The following is a 20,172-nucleotide window of genomic DNA, read 5'->3' as shown; positions in this document are numbered from 1 at the left end:
TTGGAATGGGCGGTAGGTAGTTTTTGACTTTCAACAAGTGATGTCACATCCTATTTTGAATAAAAATATTTGAATTTGAATTTGTGTTCAGTGAGTGCTAGTATACTTATTGTAAAATAAAAACCTATGAATGAGGCCTTAACTCTAGCTATGAAGCGGCACGCGCAGTTTATTTTTTCTTCTTGAATTAATTAATTCAAATCTCAGTATTTCTTGAATTGAGTTATATTTTTTCTAACATACACTATATACTTATATATAAGAGATTTCCATCTACGAATTGACTCATCATTATATCTCTGGAACTATAAGGCGTAGAGACTTGAAATTTGGTAGGAATATCCCGATCGTAGAGTCAGAGGTCAGCTAAGAATCACATTTTACCAAATTTCAACCGCAAGAGTTTTTATTATTACTAACAGAACGTTTTTTTTTAATAAATTAATTACTTTAGTTTCGGTCTGAAGGGCGCCGAAGATAGTGAAATTACTGAGCAAATGAGACTTAACATCTTATGTCTCAAGGTGACTAGCGCATTTGTAGCGCCGCGGCCGCTCAGAAATTTTTACGTTTTTCAAGAATCCTGAGCGGCACTGCATTGCAATGGGCAGGGCGTATGAATTACCATCATCTGAACGGCCTGCTCATCTTGTCCCTTCTTTTCATAAAAAAAAATAATAAAACTCTCTTGAGAAGGTCGCGGAATGGGGAAAATTAAACCTTGTCCAATTTAAGCCCCAGAAGACTCAAATTTGCGCGTTTACCCTTAAAAAAACCCCATTTGTCGTATCACCGCTCTTCGACAACACTTCCTTCAAAGCCTCGCCTAGTATCCGAATACTGGGTCTCGAAATCTCGAGCGATTGCCAATTTCGTGGTCATCTGGAAGGCAAAGCCAAATTGGCTTCAAAAAACTGGGCGTCATTAATAGAGCACGGCAATACTTCAAGCCGGCCCACATACTAGCGCTCTACAAAGCGCAGGTTCAGCCACACATGGAGTATTGCTATCATCTCTGGTCTGGCGCACCCCAGTATCAGCTCGTTCCATTCCACCGCGTGCAACGCAGAGCAGCTCGAATTGTCGGGGACCCAGTGCTCTGTGAACGGCTGGATCACTTGGCGTTGCGTAGAGACGTCACTTCATTGTGTGTCTTCTACCGCATTTATCACGGGGAGTTTTCTAAAGAGCTGTTTAACCTGATTCCTGCCGCCGAATTCCACCTTCGCACGACACGCCACAAGTTAGGATATCATCCTCACCATCTGGATGTGTGGCGGTCCTCCACAGTGCGGTTTTCAAGGAGCTTTCTTCCACGTACTACAAAGCTATGGAATGAGCTTCCTTGTGCGGTGTTTCCGGGACGATACGACATGGGTACCTTCAAAAAAAGCGCGTACACCTTCCTTAAAGGCCGGCAACGCTCCTGTGATTCCTCTGGTGTTGCAAGAGATTGTGGGCGGCGGTGATCACTTAACAACAGGAGACGCTTTTTTTTATGGAATAAGAGGACAACGCTCGTTTGTTCTCTTATTCCATAAAAAAAACGACTGTCGGGTCAGCTGATATTGCTATATGACCAACAGTTGTCCGGTGAACACAAGTAACAAAAGGGCCCATCTTTCATAATGAACTATTCGCTCATCCTGTATAACCTAATCTTATTTTAATACAACGATATTTAAATCCAAATACCCACGTTGTGGAAACAGCGCTAGCGTACGTAGAAAATCATTTCGCAATACGATAAACTATATCAGAACAGGAATAGTAGGTGTGAATTAAATATTCACTCATTAAATTTATATACTGGCACCCACATTGCTTAATTGAATAGTTATTTATTTGCCGGAACACATTTTGCCAGTCAAACGCATACCGGAATCAATCTTCCTTACAAAAGACTTCAACGCTATACTTACTGTCACGCAGGTCTACGAATATGGATGACTCGTGAACTCGTCCAACCGTTCATGTTATTTATTGAATAAATATTGTATTAATACACTCATTTTTGTGCCATTATGAACTCATATTTTATATGATACTCTGGAGAGTTTTTTTTACCTTAATTCTTACCCCTGAATTCCAAAAACCGCACGCTAGGATATGATATTCACAGGTTATTTATCCGCAACTCGATGTCTATTTTGTGACTATTTTGCTTGAAACCACCTTATATTCAAGCCCCAGTTCGTCAATTTTACACAAAACCTTTGATTTCTTCGCAGGTGCTTGGAAAATTTTCTCAGGACGTTTTCGTAACATATGAATTCGGAAAATTAAAAATATAGTATTTTCTTTGATTATCGCGAGTGTTGCACATTTAAATAAAACACTTTTAAAGGATTCAAACGTGTGTCTTTGTAACTGTTTTTCTCGTTTTCTGACTGTTTTCTGATTGAAATCAGTCCACCTGAAAACGAGATCTGGAAAGGTCTTGAAATGTCGGCTTAGCTAAAATAAAAATGTAACTTTTACGCCAAAATCTAATGTAACAGTTACAATTACACGCGTCTTAATTCTTAGAAAGTGTTTTATTTAACACTTAAAAACACAGATACGAGCTGGACGGGAATAGAACCGGCGCCTCCAAGATGAGAGGCAAACGATTATCTTCTAAACTATCAGAAACGTTTTATTGATTCGTCTGGTGTTGAAAGACAGCATGGCAGAGAACTCACCACCTCAACCGTCACCAGGTCGACTGTCTTTTCTCTTATTCCATAACAAACGCATGAATGATCAAAGAAATAAGACATTTTTAAAATATAACGTAGAAATTGGTCCTTAGTGAACATGAAAGGAAATTAAATCAAGTATATATCACTGAGAATGTAAAGTCCTATTCAACAAAATTACATTTAAATACATAAATAATAATCTCGGATAAAATTCTTTTCTTCGGAAATTACGTCAAGTGTAATGTTTTTTTATCGAATGTGAGGTTCAAAGTCCAAATCAACAAAATTACTTTTAAATATATTATATTATTTAATTACTTTCAGGTATAAGTCAGGACATAAGTAAGAAATCATTAACGAACCTCAAAAAAGTTCTTCATGAGAACACGACATATTTATTTCGTATGTTATCACGCCCTGAGCTCGGAATCTGTTATCAAACTGCTTGCGAATCTCGGCTGAATGACGGCATTGCACTTGCCACCTTAATTGTTTCCAATTACCAATTGTAGCGGGTTGATTCATATATAAGGGGCTAGTGGCGGCTACAATCAGTATTCCGAGTTTGGAGGTGAATAACAACGCACGTTCTAGGCGAAATTCTCGAGGCGAGTACTGGCAATAATACCCAGCAGCGCCTTAGTCAGTTCGTTTGAGATCTCCAAATAATATAAGTAGCAATCATGAAGTCTATGGTGAGTTATTTTTTTTATTTTATAACTGTTCAATGCACCTATAAAATATTATTGAACTTAATATATATCTCTTGATTAATAAACTAGCTGTCACCTGTAACTTTGTCCGCATTTCCCATTGTAACCACATGGATATATACAATACAATCGTTTATATCTCTTATAGTTAAAGCAGCGTTCTGACTTTGCTACTCCAACCGCCACAAAAGTCTTTCTTGTATTTCTAATAAAAATTAATCATATTACATTATTGAATTTATAATAATTCTGTTATTTAATATTTTGTCCATCAACTTTGTCTCATTTCACTACTTAGATTTTGTTTAGTTCAACAACATATCACTGACAATATAATAGGATTTTGTCATATCACAAAACATTTTCAGTAATAAGACGTCATAAACATAAATACTCAACATCCACGGTGATTTCGTAGTATCCCTAGAGATTTCATTAAAATATAATTTATCGGGTGAAAGTAGCCTATGACCTCACAAATTTACAGATTTTTTTATAATCGGTTCAGTAGATCCAGAGATTACCCCTTACACAACCTCACAAACTTTACCTCTATATAGTATTGATAAAATCATGATAGCTTTTAACTGACAATATACCTAGATATCTAATTAAATGTCAAGAAAATATCCAGCAAACTAACCGACAAATAGTTACTAATAATATCATTTATGTAAACTACTAAACGCGTACTTTGAATCAATAATATCGACAATTGTCAGATATTAAAACACATTAATATGCATCATAATTTTCGCAATTTATTAAGACCAACCCATAATTTGTTCGCGCGGAATAATTTATTCAAATGATAAGTATTGGCAAATGTATTTATTGCAGTTTCATTAGGGACCTTAACTTTTCCGGGTTTCTAAAAATAGTGAGCGAAAGATTTAGTATTGAAAATATTAGACATGGCCATTGTTATTGTAAAGGAAAAACATCTGATTGTTTTTATCGGAAAACGTATTAGATAAAATAAGTTCAATTGGGTAGTAAAACACCGAATTGCTAGAGTGAAAACTTCCTTAGTAATTACGGCAATATTTAATTAAAGTTTTTATATATTTTTTAACTTCACAAGGAACTAGTAAAAAGAAACGGCGAACTTTACAATCGAATCTTATGTATAATAAAATATACCTTACTTAATTTAGATACAAAAATACGTCAAAGACAAAATTAAGAATCTAGAAACATAAACTTCCAAACATAGTCCTAAGGATAACTCAATGAATATTGTGTCAAGGTCTAAAGCTTATTAATATGTTTACTAAAACAACAATGCATTTAGATTCTGACAGTACATCGCCTACATAGCCTATTATTAATACTATCCTATCATTGTAATGTTAATAACTTATTAATGTATCTACTTATGTTGTTATTCATGTCACAATCAACATGACTCATTTAATGTAGAGTTTTGTCGGTTCAAAGGTAAAATGGTAAGACTAATTCATAGGGCGGGCGATATAATAAACATCATCAAAGTTTATATTTCAACTTGCTGACCCCGACAGACGTTGTTCTGTACATAGTAAATAAAATCCTTTTTTATGAATTAGTCAATAATATTTTTTCATAACATCAAGAATTATTTCGTAAAATATGCTCCCTGTTGTTATAATGAAATTGTTTCATGTAGATCTGTCAAACCGTGCGTCAATAAATTCTCTCATAGAAAATATGTAAATACAAAACAAATATTAGAAATAAAAATAATCATGGGTCCCAAATCGAAAGAAAAACTGTCCTATCTCTCAAGTTGGCCTGTACTGCACTCAATGAAGTAATCCCCATTATAATTCGTTAGGTAAGGAGTTAACTGGAATCAAACTTCAGGACACTGGATTTATATATTTTAATATGTAGTGCATAGATGTAGTGTATGTATGTCCTTTGTATAATATGAAAACAAAAATTAGCTTATGTTTATTTTAACTATAACGAAACTAATTAGCATTTTGCTTCATAAACATAAATATACGACTTGATGTAGTGTTTATATATTGCAATACAACATATACTAAGACATGTAAATGATTTTCTTTTATTTATATAGTTCTTTATTATATAGTAGTTTTAATGTACCTACTGTTGTGTAAAACTGTGAACAAACTGTGTAAAAGTAGAACTGTGTGATATTTTAATAATTATATTGCATTCTTATATCATATTCTTTAAATCTTTATTCATAGCTCAAATGAGAATCTTAATTATCTTATTCTTAAACGAATTATATTCTCAATATTGCATAAAAAGCAACGTATTTGTCGAAATAGAAACGCAATGTATAGAATATAGCTTTGTATAAATTTCTACAATGCATATTGCGTATTAGAAACCCGCAAAATTGTTCCAGTAACCACAATCAGTTGATATGGCTTTCGATTTCCGAAATCAATACAATTTTACTTATGACCTTCAACATAACTTCCTTCGCCCACTATTTCCTCTGTTGTAACGTCGTGCACTAGTTGGTTCTATGATAATTCCTTAGCGTTGCCCAACAAGACTGCAACGTAATGCAAACTGAACCATATGGTACGCCCCTCAATTATTGACGGGCATTGTCCCTACGATATAATTACCTCATGCAACAGAATGCCTTGAGCCTAAAGCTATTCATATTACTTTAGTAAATACATAGAACACATTTACTTGTATCGAAGCATACAGTTTTCTTTTTCAATATTTAATCAATAGAATGATTAATCATAATTATAAATTAAATAAATTTCGTTTATTTCAAAGATTGCATTACATTTTAGTGGTTGAGACTTCCCAGTAAGTTGTCTTAGGACACTTACCAAATTTTACAACTATCGCACATTTAAAACAAGTCTTAAAACTATGTGTGTGTGTGTGAGTGAGTGTGTGCATGTGGGTTTGACATACTCAAACCCACTATTGAACCTATATTTGGGTTCCATCTTTAGACTGCGTGTGCTTGTCATGTCAGTCTGATTTTCCGCTTCATCATAGGCAAGACAAATTTAAAGCTTTTTTGCAAAAATTATGATAGATATTCAATTCTAACTAAGATAATATTTAAAGTGATTTACTGCAAAACAAAAGTATACTAAAATGCCAATCTTGTATTCGGAACGACCTAAGAACTAAGTAAATGAAATTTAATAATAGCATTTAAATGCCATGATCCACTTGTTATCAAGGTAAAGCCACTCCTAGACCCAAGGGAACTGGATCGGACCTTTAGGTCCGCTACTATTTCACAACAATTGATTGTTAGTCGCACACCTGTTCAATAATTCGATCTGTGTTCGTTTGATATCTATAATTACATCTTGGTATAGTTACAAATCATTATATTCGCTATATGACGGTGAGAGTTAGTACATAGTATAACTATTTACAGTTTGTAAGCGTTTAGACGTGTTCATATATGCGACTTTGTCAGAAGGGCTTTTATTTCTTGCGTGGTGTTTCAAAGACGATACAAAAAGGTTTCCTTCAAAAAAAACGTGTACACCTTCCTAAAATGCAGTTAAAGCCTGTATTTCCTCTAGTGTTGCAGGCGAATGTTGGCGACGGTGATGACTTAACATCGGTAAACCGTATGGTCGTTTGTCCTCTTCTTCAAAGCAGGGAAAAGTCTTTTTATTCGTGTAGATAGTTCATATTGGAGTTTTTCATTTAAAATATAGTGTCTGCAAAGCTTTTGTAAATGTCTCAGGCACTTGATATAAAAACTCGAGTGGCAGCTGTATATTAATAATGTTATAGGTGATCGCCCAACATTAATTAGTGAATTATTTTAATCATTGCTACAACAAAGGTTAATTAGTAAACAACAAAACACGTTGTTCGATTATTTTAACATTTAACCGATTGATGATGAAAAAGACGTTTTGTAGATTCTACTGTAGTCTTTTTATAAAAAACTTTTACTTTATTTGTATATAAGTCCTAATGACTCTCAAGCAAAGTGCCTCGAGTTTTCGGTTTTCCAATTTAAATAAATGTTTATTGCTCATATGCTCGTTGGAAGTGCTGTCATAAAAAATCTACATCTAAATTTACGTAAACTGTAATGCAAACATTAATTTAACAATTCTCTTGTTCAGTATGAAAAAGTAATATTACAACATAGTTCAAGGCTTTTCACGAAATGTAAATCGTAAACAAAAATTACGGTAATGCTCCGCATGTAGTTGTTAGAAATTTTCTATAAATATTAATAAGTGGCATGTTGCGTGTATGTTTATGAAGTTTATTACGTTGCAATCTGTAACATCGAGATTTGACCCAGTAAGACAGAAATCTAACTCAAAATGTTACATTACCAATTCGTTTTAGATTCGTGATAACAATTTTCGTCATGAATGACTTTCGAAATAATGATTCCGGTTTGTGCAATCCATTCATTCTTCTTACAATTTCAACTGAAATTGTACTAAAAGGAACATCGCAATGAAAAGTTGTTTTTCACAAAATTTTAACGTTACGAAACTAAAATTTACACAGTACACAATTGGTAGTTTGTTGTGAATTATTTTACAGCTGCTTCTATTACAATTTATATTGAAGTCTTAACAAGAGTGAGTAATTTGTTCACTTGATGGTGACTGTGTATTTAAATAATCCGTTGATTATTAATAGATACAATACAATACAATCAAAGGCTTTCGTTGTAAATTTTAGGATTCGTAAATTTCTAAGCGGCTTTTTTAGGTATATAGGCAATGTATTCCTAATAGGCTTGATAATTTAAAGACCAAAGTTGTGGTTCATTGCATAAAGAGCAGACATACCAACAAAAGAAATAAATTATTTACGCAGATAATCTAATCTTTGGTTTATTTTACATGAAACATAATCTAAAAAAATATAAATAGTAACTGCATATCTCTTTTTCGGATTTGCCCAATAATTATGTAGGTACATAAATTCCATAAGCCAATCATAATTTATGATGGTAAATAAAATACATCCAACCATGAAATAAGGAAGTGTGATCTTCTAAAGGCATGTAGTGATTTAGATACTTAATTATACATATATCTACATTATTAACTGAAATGATATACAATATATATTTTATATCTTTAGCATTGAAAAGTACCTACGTTCGAGTAAGTAAAGACTAAACACATTAATTATTAATTACAGAGAAAAAGGAGGAATAGATAGATATTGAAATATGTAGGTACTTGAATTAAATATTTTAATTAAAAGAATTTTCATAAATATATTAATATTATTTTAATCGTATCTATATTTGGACGAATAATAATTATAATATTAACACACCCGTACACAAATTATTTTGCTCCAAAATCAGCATAGCCTGCACTTTGGGTATAATACAAAAACATATTTGAACATTCACAAATACATAATTATAAACATCCATGACTCCGATACAAACATCCATATTCATTATATATATAATTGCATCTACCATTTCGAACCCGTAATTTCTAGCTAAGTGGGAAGGTTCACTATCACTGGACTATTTGAGTCGTCAAACGAATGTCAGTTGATTTTTATAGAGTCAATAAAGATATAGAGCGACATGCATATCTAACTAGTTTTGGTCATTGTAAATACTTGTAAACTATTTAATCTGCATACGAAATAGTTAAATAACTTATTAGGTAAGGTATTGGACTTGAAGTATCAACATCAATTCATGGTTTTATTACTTACAGTGACATTGACCAATGTGGTCTTCTGCCGAACATGGTAGAGTTATTCAGCGATGGTATTTAAAAGACAGTTCAAGTGTGAGACGCGTACGCGAAGGTTTCACTACCATCTAACTACATTGTTTATTAACGTAGCGACCATTTTGAAATGCAACTTTTTTTAACTGATACAGTGACAGTAATGTTCCATCACTTGAAAACAGTTTCGAGTTATTTTTGAAATAATTTTGCTACAGTTAAGACTGAATTAGTGATAATTTATGAGTCCGAAATGTTGTTTTGCTCATAGAGATTTCTCAGTTAACAGTTTTACACGAAGGTTATCGAATATATGTAATAATGACATATTAGTCTTTATTTCATTTATTTGGAGAAATCATGTACCTTTCTGAGTGTCTATTTAACAGTTTTGAATATGTTTATATAAATTTTTATTAAAACTTGATGCATCTATGTCACAATACCATACATACATACATGTGAAAATGTTTATTTTATAAAAGAGGTTTCTACGCTGTTACATACAAATAGTAATCTACTTAAGAACAAAACTTATGTAGGGTATATATAAGACTATCGGTGTCATACTTCTGTACCATATTAAATGTAACCCTTAAAAGTGTTTAATTTATAACCAAGGGCTCAACTTACAAGGAGTGATATAAGTTTGTTCCAAATGGCATTGTTGAACTTTTGGCTTGTTACAGATCATCTTCGCGGCTGCACTTTGCCTAGCGCAAGCCTCATACTACGCCGGCCTTCCAGCGCCCGTACAAGACACCCCTGAAGTAGCCCATGCTAAAGCTGCTCACCTTGCAGCCCATGCGCAAGCCTCATCAGGACACGGAGCCTGGGCCCCAGCTGGTGGTGCCTACATTGCTGGACCAGCATACGGTGGTGCTGCTCATTACGGTGCCCCAGCTGCCGGTAAGGAACATACACATTACTATAAGACCATTAATTATGTGTCACCAGCTCTTGTAGACGACGTTCAGCTGATGGTAATTGATACGACCAGCCCATTACAATGCAGTGCCGAAATCTTGAAAACTCAAAAATTCTGAGCGGCACTACTTGGCTATTGCGCTCGTCACCTTGAGTCGTCATAAGTTGAGTATCATTTGCCCTGTAATTTCACTAGCCACGGCAAAAATTCTTAAACATTACTGCTCCACAGCAGATAAAGGCGCCGTTTTGGTACCCATAATGTAGCCGGCATTCTGTGCAAATTAGCCTCCAACTGGTAAATAATATTTATTATTAATTCCAGGCCTTTACAAGTACGGTCCCGCTCCCCTGGCGCACGATGGTCGCGTGATTGACACTCCTGAGGTAGCCCATGCTAAAGCTGCCCACATCGCAGCCCACGGTGCCGCCCGCGCTAACGCTGTCCACGCCGCTCCCCTGGCCTACGCTGGTGCAGGTCACGCCGCTCCCCTGGCCTACGCTGGTGCAGCACACGCTGGGCCAGCTTACGGTGCTGGATACGGCGCAGGATACGGTGCAGGTTACGGCAAATGGACCGGCCCAATCGCCCACATTCAACTGACCCACGACGGCCAATACGTGGTCGACACACCTGAGGTGCAGCATGCTCGCGCCGCCCACTTCCACCAATACGCCGCCGCAGCCCAGGCTGCAGCTGCTGCTCCCGAAGAACCCTGGGACGCCCATGCGCATGGCAACGGCGCCCACGGCTGGCACTAAATCTACCTCCGACCCGGCTAATGTACTGAACGATATTTTTATACAAAATGTAAATAAAGCTGAAAAAAATGTTGTGTATAAAGTTGAATGTGTATTATAGCAATGTGTCTCTTATAGAGCGCGAAGATGAATAAAAGTAATGTTACTTAAATATTTGTTTTCTTCTGGAGCCTACTTAAAGATGCGATGACATACCCTTAAAGGAAATAGACCTCGAGAACTTGCTTTCAGTTCAGATCTATTAGTTTACTATTTAATGCATTTTCAAATTAGTTGTTAAGTCCGAATGCTATTAATAATAAGGTCAGAATCTGTTCATCATGTCACATGGTAATGATAGGAGATAAATAAAACTTTTTGATCTCTTTAATAAAACTTAAAGACCGAGATGATAGACTCACTATCACTCATAAGGACTCATTATGATAATTCAAATCTTTGAGAAGTGTTTTTGAATTAAGAAAAGTAATGTTATAATTTTAAAAGTTTGATGAAATTTGGCGCTGATTATGTTGTTACCCAAAGCTTTGATTCGAGGGACTAAAACCATTAAAGAAACCAATTACATTTATTTAATAAAATTTTATATTGATTTAAGATGTTAACAAAAATGCAGAGAGAGAAATTGGTCTCAACCAAACAAGTGATCCGTTATGAGACGACATGGGTACCTTCAAAAAAGCACGTACACCTTCGCTCCTTTGATTTCTGATTGCAAGATAATGCAGTTGGCGGCGGTGATCACTTGGTACGCTCGTTTGTCCTCCTTTTAATCATAAAAAAAGGATTGTGTGGTTTTATGAAACCATGGTAAAAGTGAAACGTTTTTTCACATTATAGACATTATTAGGGGTATTATAAGGGTATAAAAATCGTTTTATCAATCTTAATTTTATTCTTGGAAAATTGGAATGATAATCGGAAATAATAAAAGTAGTCTAAGACTAAGTCTCCAACTAATACTTTTATTGAACTCTGTGTCTTAGCCCTGATAAAAAATATTTACATTAAACACTGACAAAAACAAACAAAATAGCGTGCACTGGTACAAATGAGTAATAGTCTATACACTACACGGTCAGCTGCTGCGAACTATAGGCGCCTCCCGAACGTCACGCGACATGCAACACACAGACAAAGTTTCACTTTAAAAAGTGTGAAAACGTAAACATACACAAATCTCGACATGCATTGCTAGTTCAGAAACATCTTGCCTCGTACAGCCACTATTAGGAAAAAATACCGGCTGCTGTTTTCCGAACCGATATGACTTGGGGACCTTAGCAGCGTAAGAGCATACTCCCAACTTAAAGGCTGACAATGCATCTCTAGGCCCCTGGTGTTGTCGATGGGCGGTTCCCTTTGCCTCATCACTTCCCAAGACTTGAGCCTTTCAAATGCCCTGCCTCACCTCCGAACAAACTTCCTAAGCTTAGAAATGTCACCCTCAATGTTGATACCATCTGTCAACAGTTACAATAACTGTTTTAACTGTGGGAAATACAAGCTTAAATAGCTGCAAGATGGTAGTTCTAGACAGTTAACCTAAGGACTTCTTGGCATAGAATACATAATAAGTAGCTACAAGAGTGCTTGGTCAAAACTATCTATTGTAGTTTTTTTTGCAAACCGTAATCGGTTTATACTCAGTGTTCTGAAAGTAACTTGAACGGTCGACAATGCAGTGGCTGATTAGAGGTAGGTGGTTGTGATATTGAGTTTTTAACAACAGGTATTACTTCATTGCATTGACCACTCCGTATTTATAAATAGTTACAAAAGCAAAACAATAACCCTATTCTATTATTATGAGTATGAACTCATAAGCCGGACCGCGAGCAAGAGAGAGACAGACGAACTTTACATGATGCCCATGCAGAGCAAAGTCACGGAACACGCATTTTAATAGACTCTACATGTGCAGCGTTCAAATGTGTTGAACGTGCCAAATTGAGTTAACCAACCTAGAAACTCTATGCCTGAAGTACCTACAATTCAATAATGGCTTGCAAGTTCTAATCTATTTAGACGCTAAGAAGTCGGGGCGCCCTCTGGAGATGATTCTTGTTGATGCTTAGATTGTGTATCCCTAAGTTGATTTCGTTGATAACGCAGTTATTCTGGGATTCAAAAGCATATTGCTGGACTCCGGAAATCAGTTCTAGTCTATCCGATCCCTAAAAAGGTGACTAATGGCATACGGCTAGGTACAAATTTATCGCATTAACCTCCTATTACACCAAAAATATGAAGAGCAACACAACCGCCAACCAGTTCTTACCATGTCTCCAGGATCGCCATCTGCTTAGGTGACCTATAGTTTAGCTTTCACCGTGGCCAATGCGGTGATGGTGGTGGTGAGTTCTTGAGATTGAGGTGAAACCAATGTAACCCTCAAAAGACTTCAGTTTGCAAATATACTTCTAAAAAATGCAGTTTAGCCATTTCGGAGGAATTTAGTAAGTTAAACACATCAAACGTTGTATTGCCATACAAAATAGTCAAAAACTAAATAAATCAAGATAGATAGGTAGTGACTACGTCCACTGAGACCACAGTCCATCCCTATTCAACATCGTGTTCATTAATGCCGTAAAATTCACTCCTGTACAAGACACTGTAGTACTTTTTTTCAGGAGGCTATTTCAAAGTCGAGATAGTTCGAAAATGTTGATTTCATCATAGTTCGGTGTTATTAAAAGTATTATTTCTCAGAAAATTTGAGGCTATTGTGTTATTATTTTTTATTGTGATTTAAAATGTGTTATATAGAGTTATGGTGACATATTTAAAATGAACAAAAATAACCAACATTAATCGCAATCATCAAAAAGTGGTAAAAAATGGAGGAAATCTGCTTTTTTGAAGTAAAACTTTTTTAGGCGTGACTTGGGTTTTGGGACGGAAGTAATGTTAGTAGGTACTTCCGGCAGAAAAAAAGTCAATTGAAACGATTTTTAACCAATATAATTTAATATGTTAGAAATTGTTTCAAATTGCTCAGTAATATTTTCCGAAAATCGCCAATTAATGTATTTGTTAGGTATAAAATTTTGAGTTAAATATAAAGGTTTGTATAAAATTGGTTAGGTTAGGTTATGTTAGAACAGTTAAAACAACGCCAATGCCAGAACCAAATAGTAGGCGTTTCCCCCCATTTTTAATTAATTGTTTTTAAATAAACAACAAAAGAACAAACAATTCTTTATAGCGAACAATTAAGAACAAACTACGAACCAACGATATACGATATTGAAAATTCAAAAATAGAAACAAATTTTTTTTGGGGGCTAAGTTTGATGAGCCGAAATCCAGTAACTACAAATACCAGAGTCTAAAGAAGGTTTTTTTTTTAATTTATCTAGTGGCACGGGATGCAAGTCCATAGGCCAGAAGGTTTTCAACCGGCGTGTGTTGCCAGTGATGACTTACGGTACACAGACGTGATCCCTAACTATTGGCGTGATGAGATAGCTCATGGTTGCTCAGAGAGCAATGGAGAGGGCTATCCTTGGAGATTCCCTGCGAGATCGAATGAGAAATGAGGAGAACCGTAGGAGAACCAAAGTCACTCACATAGCCCCAATTATTATGAAACTAAAGTGGCAGTTGTAAGGACATTTGCTCGACGGACAGATGGCCATTGGGGCAGAAAAATCCTCAAATAGTGAACACGTACCAGAAGACGTAGTGTTGGTAGGCTCCTCACAAGATGGAACGATAAACGGGTCAAGATCACTTATTGATATACTGCTTGAACCAGTCAGGGTATAATATTCCTTCCATGGTACGTTGTTTAGTTCATATGCAAAAGTATGGTCATGTTTAAGTTTTAATAAATAAATAAAAAAAAAGAAAATATTTCCCTACGAAATAAAAATATTATTTTTCAATTTCCATTCTTAGACAACCCTAACTATTAAAGAGACCGTTACCGTTACCTACCTACGGACTTAAACATAAACAAAGCGTAGGTACGTACCATCCATTTTATTTTTATCTTGAGCAGCTTTTAAATACATCTTAAGGAGTTACACAATAAATACACAGAATATACCACATCACGTCATGTTGATTATGTTTTAGGTACCCGGTTATTTCATCACTAGTATAGTTAGTCTTCATGGCGAAATGAGAACACAAATTGCTTCACAGCTGCAATTAATAGTAGGCATTTTACTATTATGTGATATTATATCACATCTACGTTTTTCATCTGTTTTAGGTCAAAGAGAGTTCAAAAAAACAACTGATAAGGGTTGCGGGATCATAGTTTTTGCGAAAGCTTAGCACTTTTAATATTGTATTAAAATATAATGCTAATTCATTTCTGACTTCACATAGTCATTAGAAATGACTTACGGAATGTCTGGTTCAAAGCATAGTATACCCATTAAGTTTCACCGTGTTTATTATTATTTACAGAGCCTAGCTAGACCCTATGGTAACATTAATTTATCCAATTTTGCATGGCACGGTGGCAGCACTGAATATATTTTGTGCTTGGGACGAGGACTATGGACTTGCATCCTGTGCTATTTAAAATAAATAAAAAAAGTGCTTGACACAAGAGTGTCACCTTGTATCAGGGGTGGAATAGTCGGCTCATCAAACTTAGCCAAAAAAAAAAATTTTATAGTTTTGAATTTTCAATATCGCATATCGTTAGTTCGTAGTTTGTTCTTAATTGTTCGCTGTAAATAATTGTTTGTTCTTTTGTTGTTTATTTAAAATCAATTAATTAAAAATGGGGGAAAACGCCTACTATTTGGTTCTGGCACTCGCCGGCCGCTGCCGCGGCACGCTACGCTCGGCTCGTGCGTTGTTTTAACTGTTCTAACATAACATAACCTAACCTAACCAATTTTAATGAATTGCATTTTTTTTTTTTATAAATCGAGAACAATCAAGAACAAATGGCGAACTAACGATGTAATAAAAAAATATAAAATATAAAAAAATGTGGGGGGCTAACTTTCTTGAGCTGGGACAGTCGCGTTATATTGACGTTTTCAAAAAACTGTAGTGCCATCTGTTAGTTGGCCCCAAAATTAAAGCTTTGTCAGCTGTCACTCGCTTTGAAACCTGCCCACTGGTCATAAAATGGCGGCTACTTCTAGCGTTTGCACTTTGCGCATGTATGTAGCTCTCGTGTTTCATTTTGCATATTTTTGGTATTGAAATCGAAGTGTAAGTGCGTCGAGTCGAGCCTTGTGTTCCTCCGCCTTGCTGTTGCGAATTCACTCCAAAGATCTCCTTATTCTGTGAATTTCTACTTTTTGTGATAGAGACACTTTTGTTTGTGGAATTTATGAACTTTGGTGTAATGTCGAGACGTTGTGCTTTCGGTTGTGCGCTCCGTGGTAAGTAAATTATTCTCTTAAATCTTAACAGTATAGTTTATTGACTAATCTTGTGATAAATAAAAGTATCATATAAGGTTTGTTCTACTCTCAGGTTCTACTACCGGTCCGTAGATTGAATTTGCAATCATGGTTAAAACTATTATAAACATACCGGTTTTCTGTATCTTGCCCCAAAGATTAAATTCCAATCCCTCAAATCACCTTATGTCAGACTTCAGACTCCCCCTGACTTATATGGTTTAATAACAATTGACAGCTGTGCTGGCTTCTGACACCATTTTTATCAAGAGAATAGTCAATATATGAGTGCAAAATCTAATACTAGCCCAATGGTCATAACACTAGGTTATCACAATTTGTCTGATGGCTTTAATAGTCTCTCAATTTATTTAATAATGTTATTTATTATTTTCAGAGATTCCAATGCATCGTTTCCCAGAAGCTGTCAAATTCCTGAGCAGTTTAAAACTTGGGTCAGTCTTGTTGGTAAAATTCACATATTTTTTTTCAATTTGTTGGCTATTATCAATAATAATAAATTTAAAAATTAATGATTATATTTTGTTTTGAACACATACCAAAATATTATATAATATAATATATTCCTATCTATTATACACAACTAAACCATAAATAAAAACAAAATTTTATAATTTTAATTTTTGTGAGTAGTGTCGGTATATCTTTTTTTCTATAATGGTTTTGTTTTACAGCTTATTTCAACTTGTGATTTAATTTGAGCTCTAGACTCTTTAGAAATGCTGCCCTGGTTCTACATTTTCTGAGTGCTACTTCATTATGATTCGATATTTGGTTTTATTTTTATTTTTCTTCAATATCGGCTGATTGAAATTGACGATTGAAATGATTTGAAAAGTATAGTTAAAATTCACTCTGACAAAGTGGGCAACAAACTACATAAGTATTATTTCCAATTTCAGATGCATCTCAAGGTGCTTGATGCTGGAACATAATTAAAGTTCTATTAGCAAGCCTGAAAGAACAGCTGGAAAAGGTATTAATATTATTATACTAATATTACAAATGGGAAAGATTCTGATTTCTTTTGAAAATATTATACTTTTTTATCCAAAAAGTGCTGAATAAATTTGTATAAAATTTGGCATAGTTTATGATATTTGTCTAGGTGGGCAAAGTAGTTCCCTCATAGTCCCGGAGCTGGAGACAAAAATCAGCAAGATTCTTGTAATGGCCCATCATTTCTTTTGTAGTATGTGAGTCAGCAAAGTTAGGGAGTAGCACGCCTGACAATGGCGGGCTTTGATGTAATATTGTATTAAACATAATAAGAAATTCGAAAGGTCTTTATTTAACAAACATTAACCATAAATGTGACAGCAATTTTATAACAGCAGATTAATGCATGACATGACATAAGACTATTGAGCCAAATGTCTTTTTTGATGAAGGCTGCATTGGTACCTGATAGGATTGAGAACAGCTAATGTCCGTGTGGGAATGAAATTTTTAATATATTTTTATTCATTACTAGATGACCCCGACAGACGTCGTGCTGTACATATTAAATTCTTCTTGTTATCAAAACCTTTACTGGACTTTCACAAAAAATTCAAGACCGAAATTAGCCAAATCGATCCAGCCATTCTCAAGTTTTAGCAAGACTAACGAACAGCAATTCATTTTTATATAAAGACTTTAAGACTGAATCCCTTTTCATATTGTCCATTTATTTAATACCATATAATATATATATTATACTATACAATTTCTAAATTAAAAATTCTTTCACAGATCTAATGGCTCCACAGCGCACAAAGATCAAGCATCTTCAAGCAGAAATATCGCGTATATATAACATTATAAAAATAAAAAATAATATGCAAACATTGCTTTTTATTTCTCCCACCCAATTACTTCAATTACTCATACCAATACTACTAAATCCTATCCTTTATGTTCTATGTTGTGGCAAAATTAAATAACTAACTCTACGCGCAATTTCAACATGGTAAAAAATTGCAATACCTACATTAAAAAGTAGAGTTAGTTATTTAATTGCGTCACAGCATTAAAAATGAATTTCATAATTTCGAGCTAATATATAGTTATTTTCGAGGCCAATATTCAGATGGCGCTAGTTTTCAAATAGACGACAGCTCATAATGCGTAGAGAGAGGGCTCTCTTTTCCCTATATATTATTATACTCTTTGCCTTGTATTCTGATTTCTGTGGAGCTTACTCTTCTGTTATTATTTCTCTGAAATCAATATTAGATATTATTGTGATTTGTAGTTATTAACTCATTGGCATTTAATTTACCGGTAGATTAATATGAAAATACTTTAAATATGTCGAACGTGTCTTATGATTTGGATACATCAGGGGGTTTAATGCCCGTAAGTACTCCAACTTCCAAACTACAATCATTGTTCGAACCCCAATTTTACACTAATTTATATAAAACTTATTCTAGTTGATCCGGGCATTAATAAAGCCACCTGACGAAGAAGTTACTACTCAGAAAACAAAGAAACCCCAGCATCCTTATTACAAACGACCAGGAAAGGGCCATAACCGAGACTCTTGTGATGCCTGTGGGGAAGGCGGTGATTTAATTTGCTGTGATCGATGTCCTGCTAGTTTTCATCTTGGATGCTAGTATGTTAAACTGCATTTTTCATTACCTATACATAGGTATAGCTTTGGCTCAACTAACGATTATTGACATAAATAACAGTTCTAATAACATTTAAGAACCCATTCATTACTATACAGTGAAATACTAGTTAAGTATATACCTATTTCGTTTTCTCTCAAATATCAATTTAATTAGATATGGAGGCTTGTCTGTAGCAACTTTCTGAAAAAGTGTAGGTAGTAGTTATAGTAGTGATTTTCAGATAGAGATGGTGAGATTTCATCCATGTTCTGATCAGTTTTATTCAGCAGCAGCAATGTACTGACACAGTGTGTAATTATTGTTAAGTGTGTCCAGGTGATTAGTCCTAAACTGTTTCAAATGTATGTTACCTAATAAATAAAATGACAACATAACTTTATAAAAATCAAATGTGAATTATCTAAAATTTTGATATTAATCACTCCCATACTTTTGTATGAGATTCATGGAAAGGTCACTGTATCACACAACAACAATGTCACTTTCAATATCACTATGAATATAAAATTATGTACTTGTGTTCAACTAAAAAATAGTTTTAGAACTTTCCTAGGTTGATAAACAGTTTCTTTTAATATCTGTTCTAAGTTAAAATAAACATTTAAAAAATAAGGACACTTATACCTTTCTACTAATCATGCGAAATGTTAATATCAAAGTTTTGGATGCATGGATCATTTAATTTTTAAAAAGTTATTGATGGCATTTTATTGAATAGATAACATACTTTCAATATCAGTTTAAAGTTGTTTGATATTTGTAATAAATATTAATAATTTCTAGATATTAGTTGTTGTTTGATATTTGTAATAAATATTAATAATTTCTAGATATTAGTTATGTAGTAACATGTTTATTTTTGGAACGAAGTTCCTTACGGTAGGCTTGGAGGGGATAGGGATTTTGCTGCGCGATCGAACTGAAAAAAAATGTGATAGTAAAACCGTAAGAAAAAATCTGTGGAAAAAAGTGAGTGGAATAAAACCGTTAAATGAGACGTGCGCAGGCGCGACAGTCGCATGCACAAGCGAGTAGTGTATAATACCTAATTGAGCATGATTTTTTTTGCAATTTGTGTCGATTCTACATTAGCCGAAGGAACTTCGTTCCTACCTGGTGTCCCACGACACCACATAATTTTTTTTATTTACTCTAGTTTTTAACAATATATCTAGCTTGTCCACTGACATAGGCCTCCTCTAGGACTTATTAATCCTTTTATCGATCTCTTTATCTGGCCTAGATATTCAAATTCATCCACATACTCTACGCTTGTACCTCTTAATTCAATTTTTGACTTTCGTCCATTTGTCATGACTTTTGTTTTAGATGTATTCATTGTCAACCCAACTTTTGTGCTTTCC

The 20,172-nt window shown here is 34.6% G+C and overlaps 2 protein-coding genes across 2 annotated transcripts in view; both read left to right on the top strand.

Moving 5' to 3' along the window:
• The first annotated feature begins 3,244 nt into the window (after nucleotides 1-3,244).
• Nucleotides 3,245-10,930, top strand: LOC126967320 (pupal cuticle protein-like). The gene is made up of 3 exons (XM_050811782.1): nucleotides 3,245-3,379; nucleotides 9,780-9,999; nucleotides 10,343-10,930. The coding sequence occupies exons 1-3, from the start codon at nucleotides 3,368-3,370 to the stop codon at nucleotides 10,777-10,779; spliced, it is 669 nt and encodes a 222-aa protein (XP_050667739.1). The 5' UTR covers nucleotides 3,245-3,367; the 3' UTR covers nucleotides 10,780-10,930.
• A 7,425-nt stretch (nucleotides 10,931-18,355) lies between these two features.
• The window catches only part of LOC126966574 (PHD finger protein 12), a 36,218-nt gene continuing 34,401 nt past the window's right edge, over nucleotides 18,356-20,172 (top strand). Inside the window, exons 1-2 of the mRNA XM_050810708.1 lie at nucleotides 18,356-18,524; nucleotides 18,602-18,786. Of these exons, the coding sequence (XP_050666665.1) occupies nucleotides 18,477-18,524; nucleotides 18,602-18,786 (233 nt within the window). The 5' untranslated portion in view covers nucleotides 18,356-18,476. The remainder of the gene's footprint in view (nucleotides 18,525-18,601; nucleotides 18,787-20,172) is intronic.

The sequence above is a fragment of the Leptidea sinapis genome, chromosome 1 (assembly GCF_905404315.1).
Source record: "Leptidea sinapis chromosome 1, ilLepSina1.1, whole genome shotgun sequence".
NCBI classification, from domain to species: domain Eukaryota; kingdom Metazoa; phylum Arthropoda; class Insecta; order Lepidoptera; family Pieridae; genus Leptidea; species Leptidea sinapis.
This window is presented reverse-complemented; position numbering and strand designations above follow the sequence as displayed.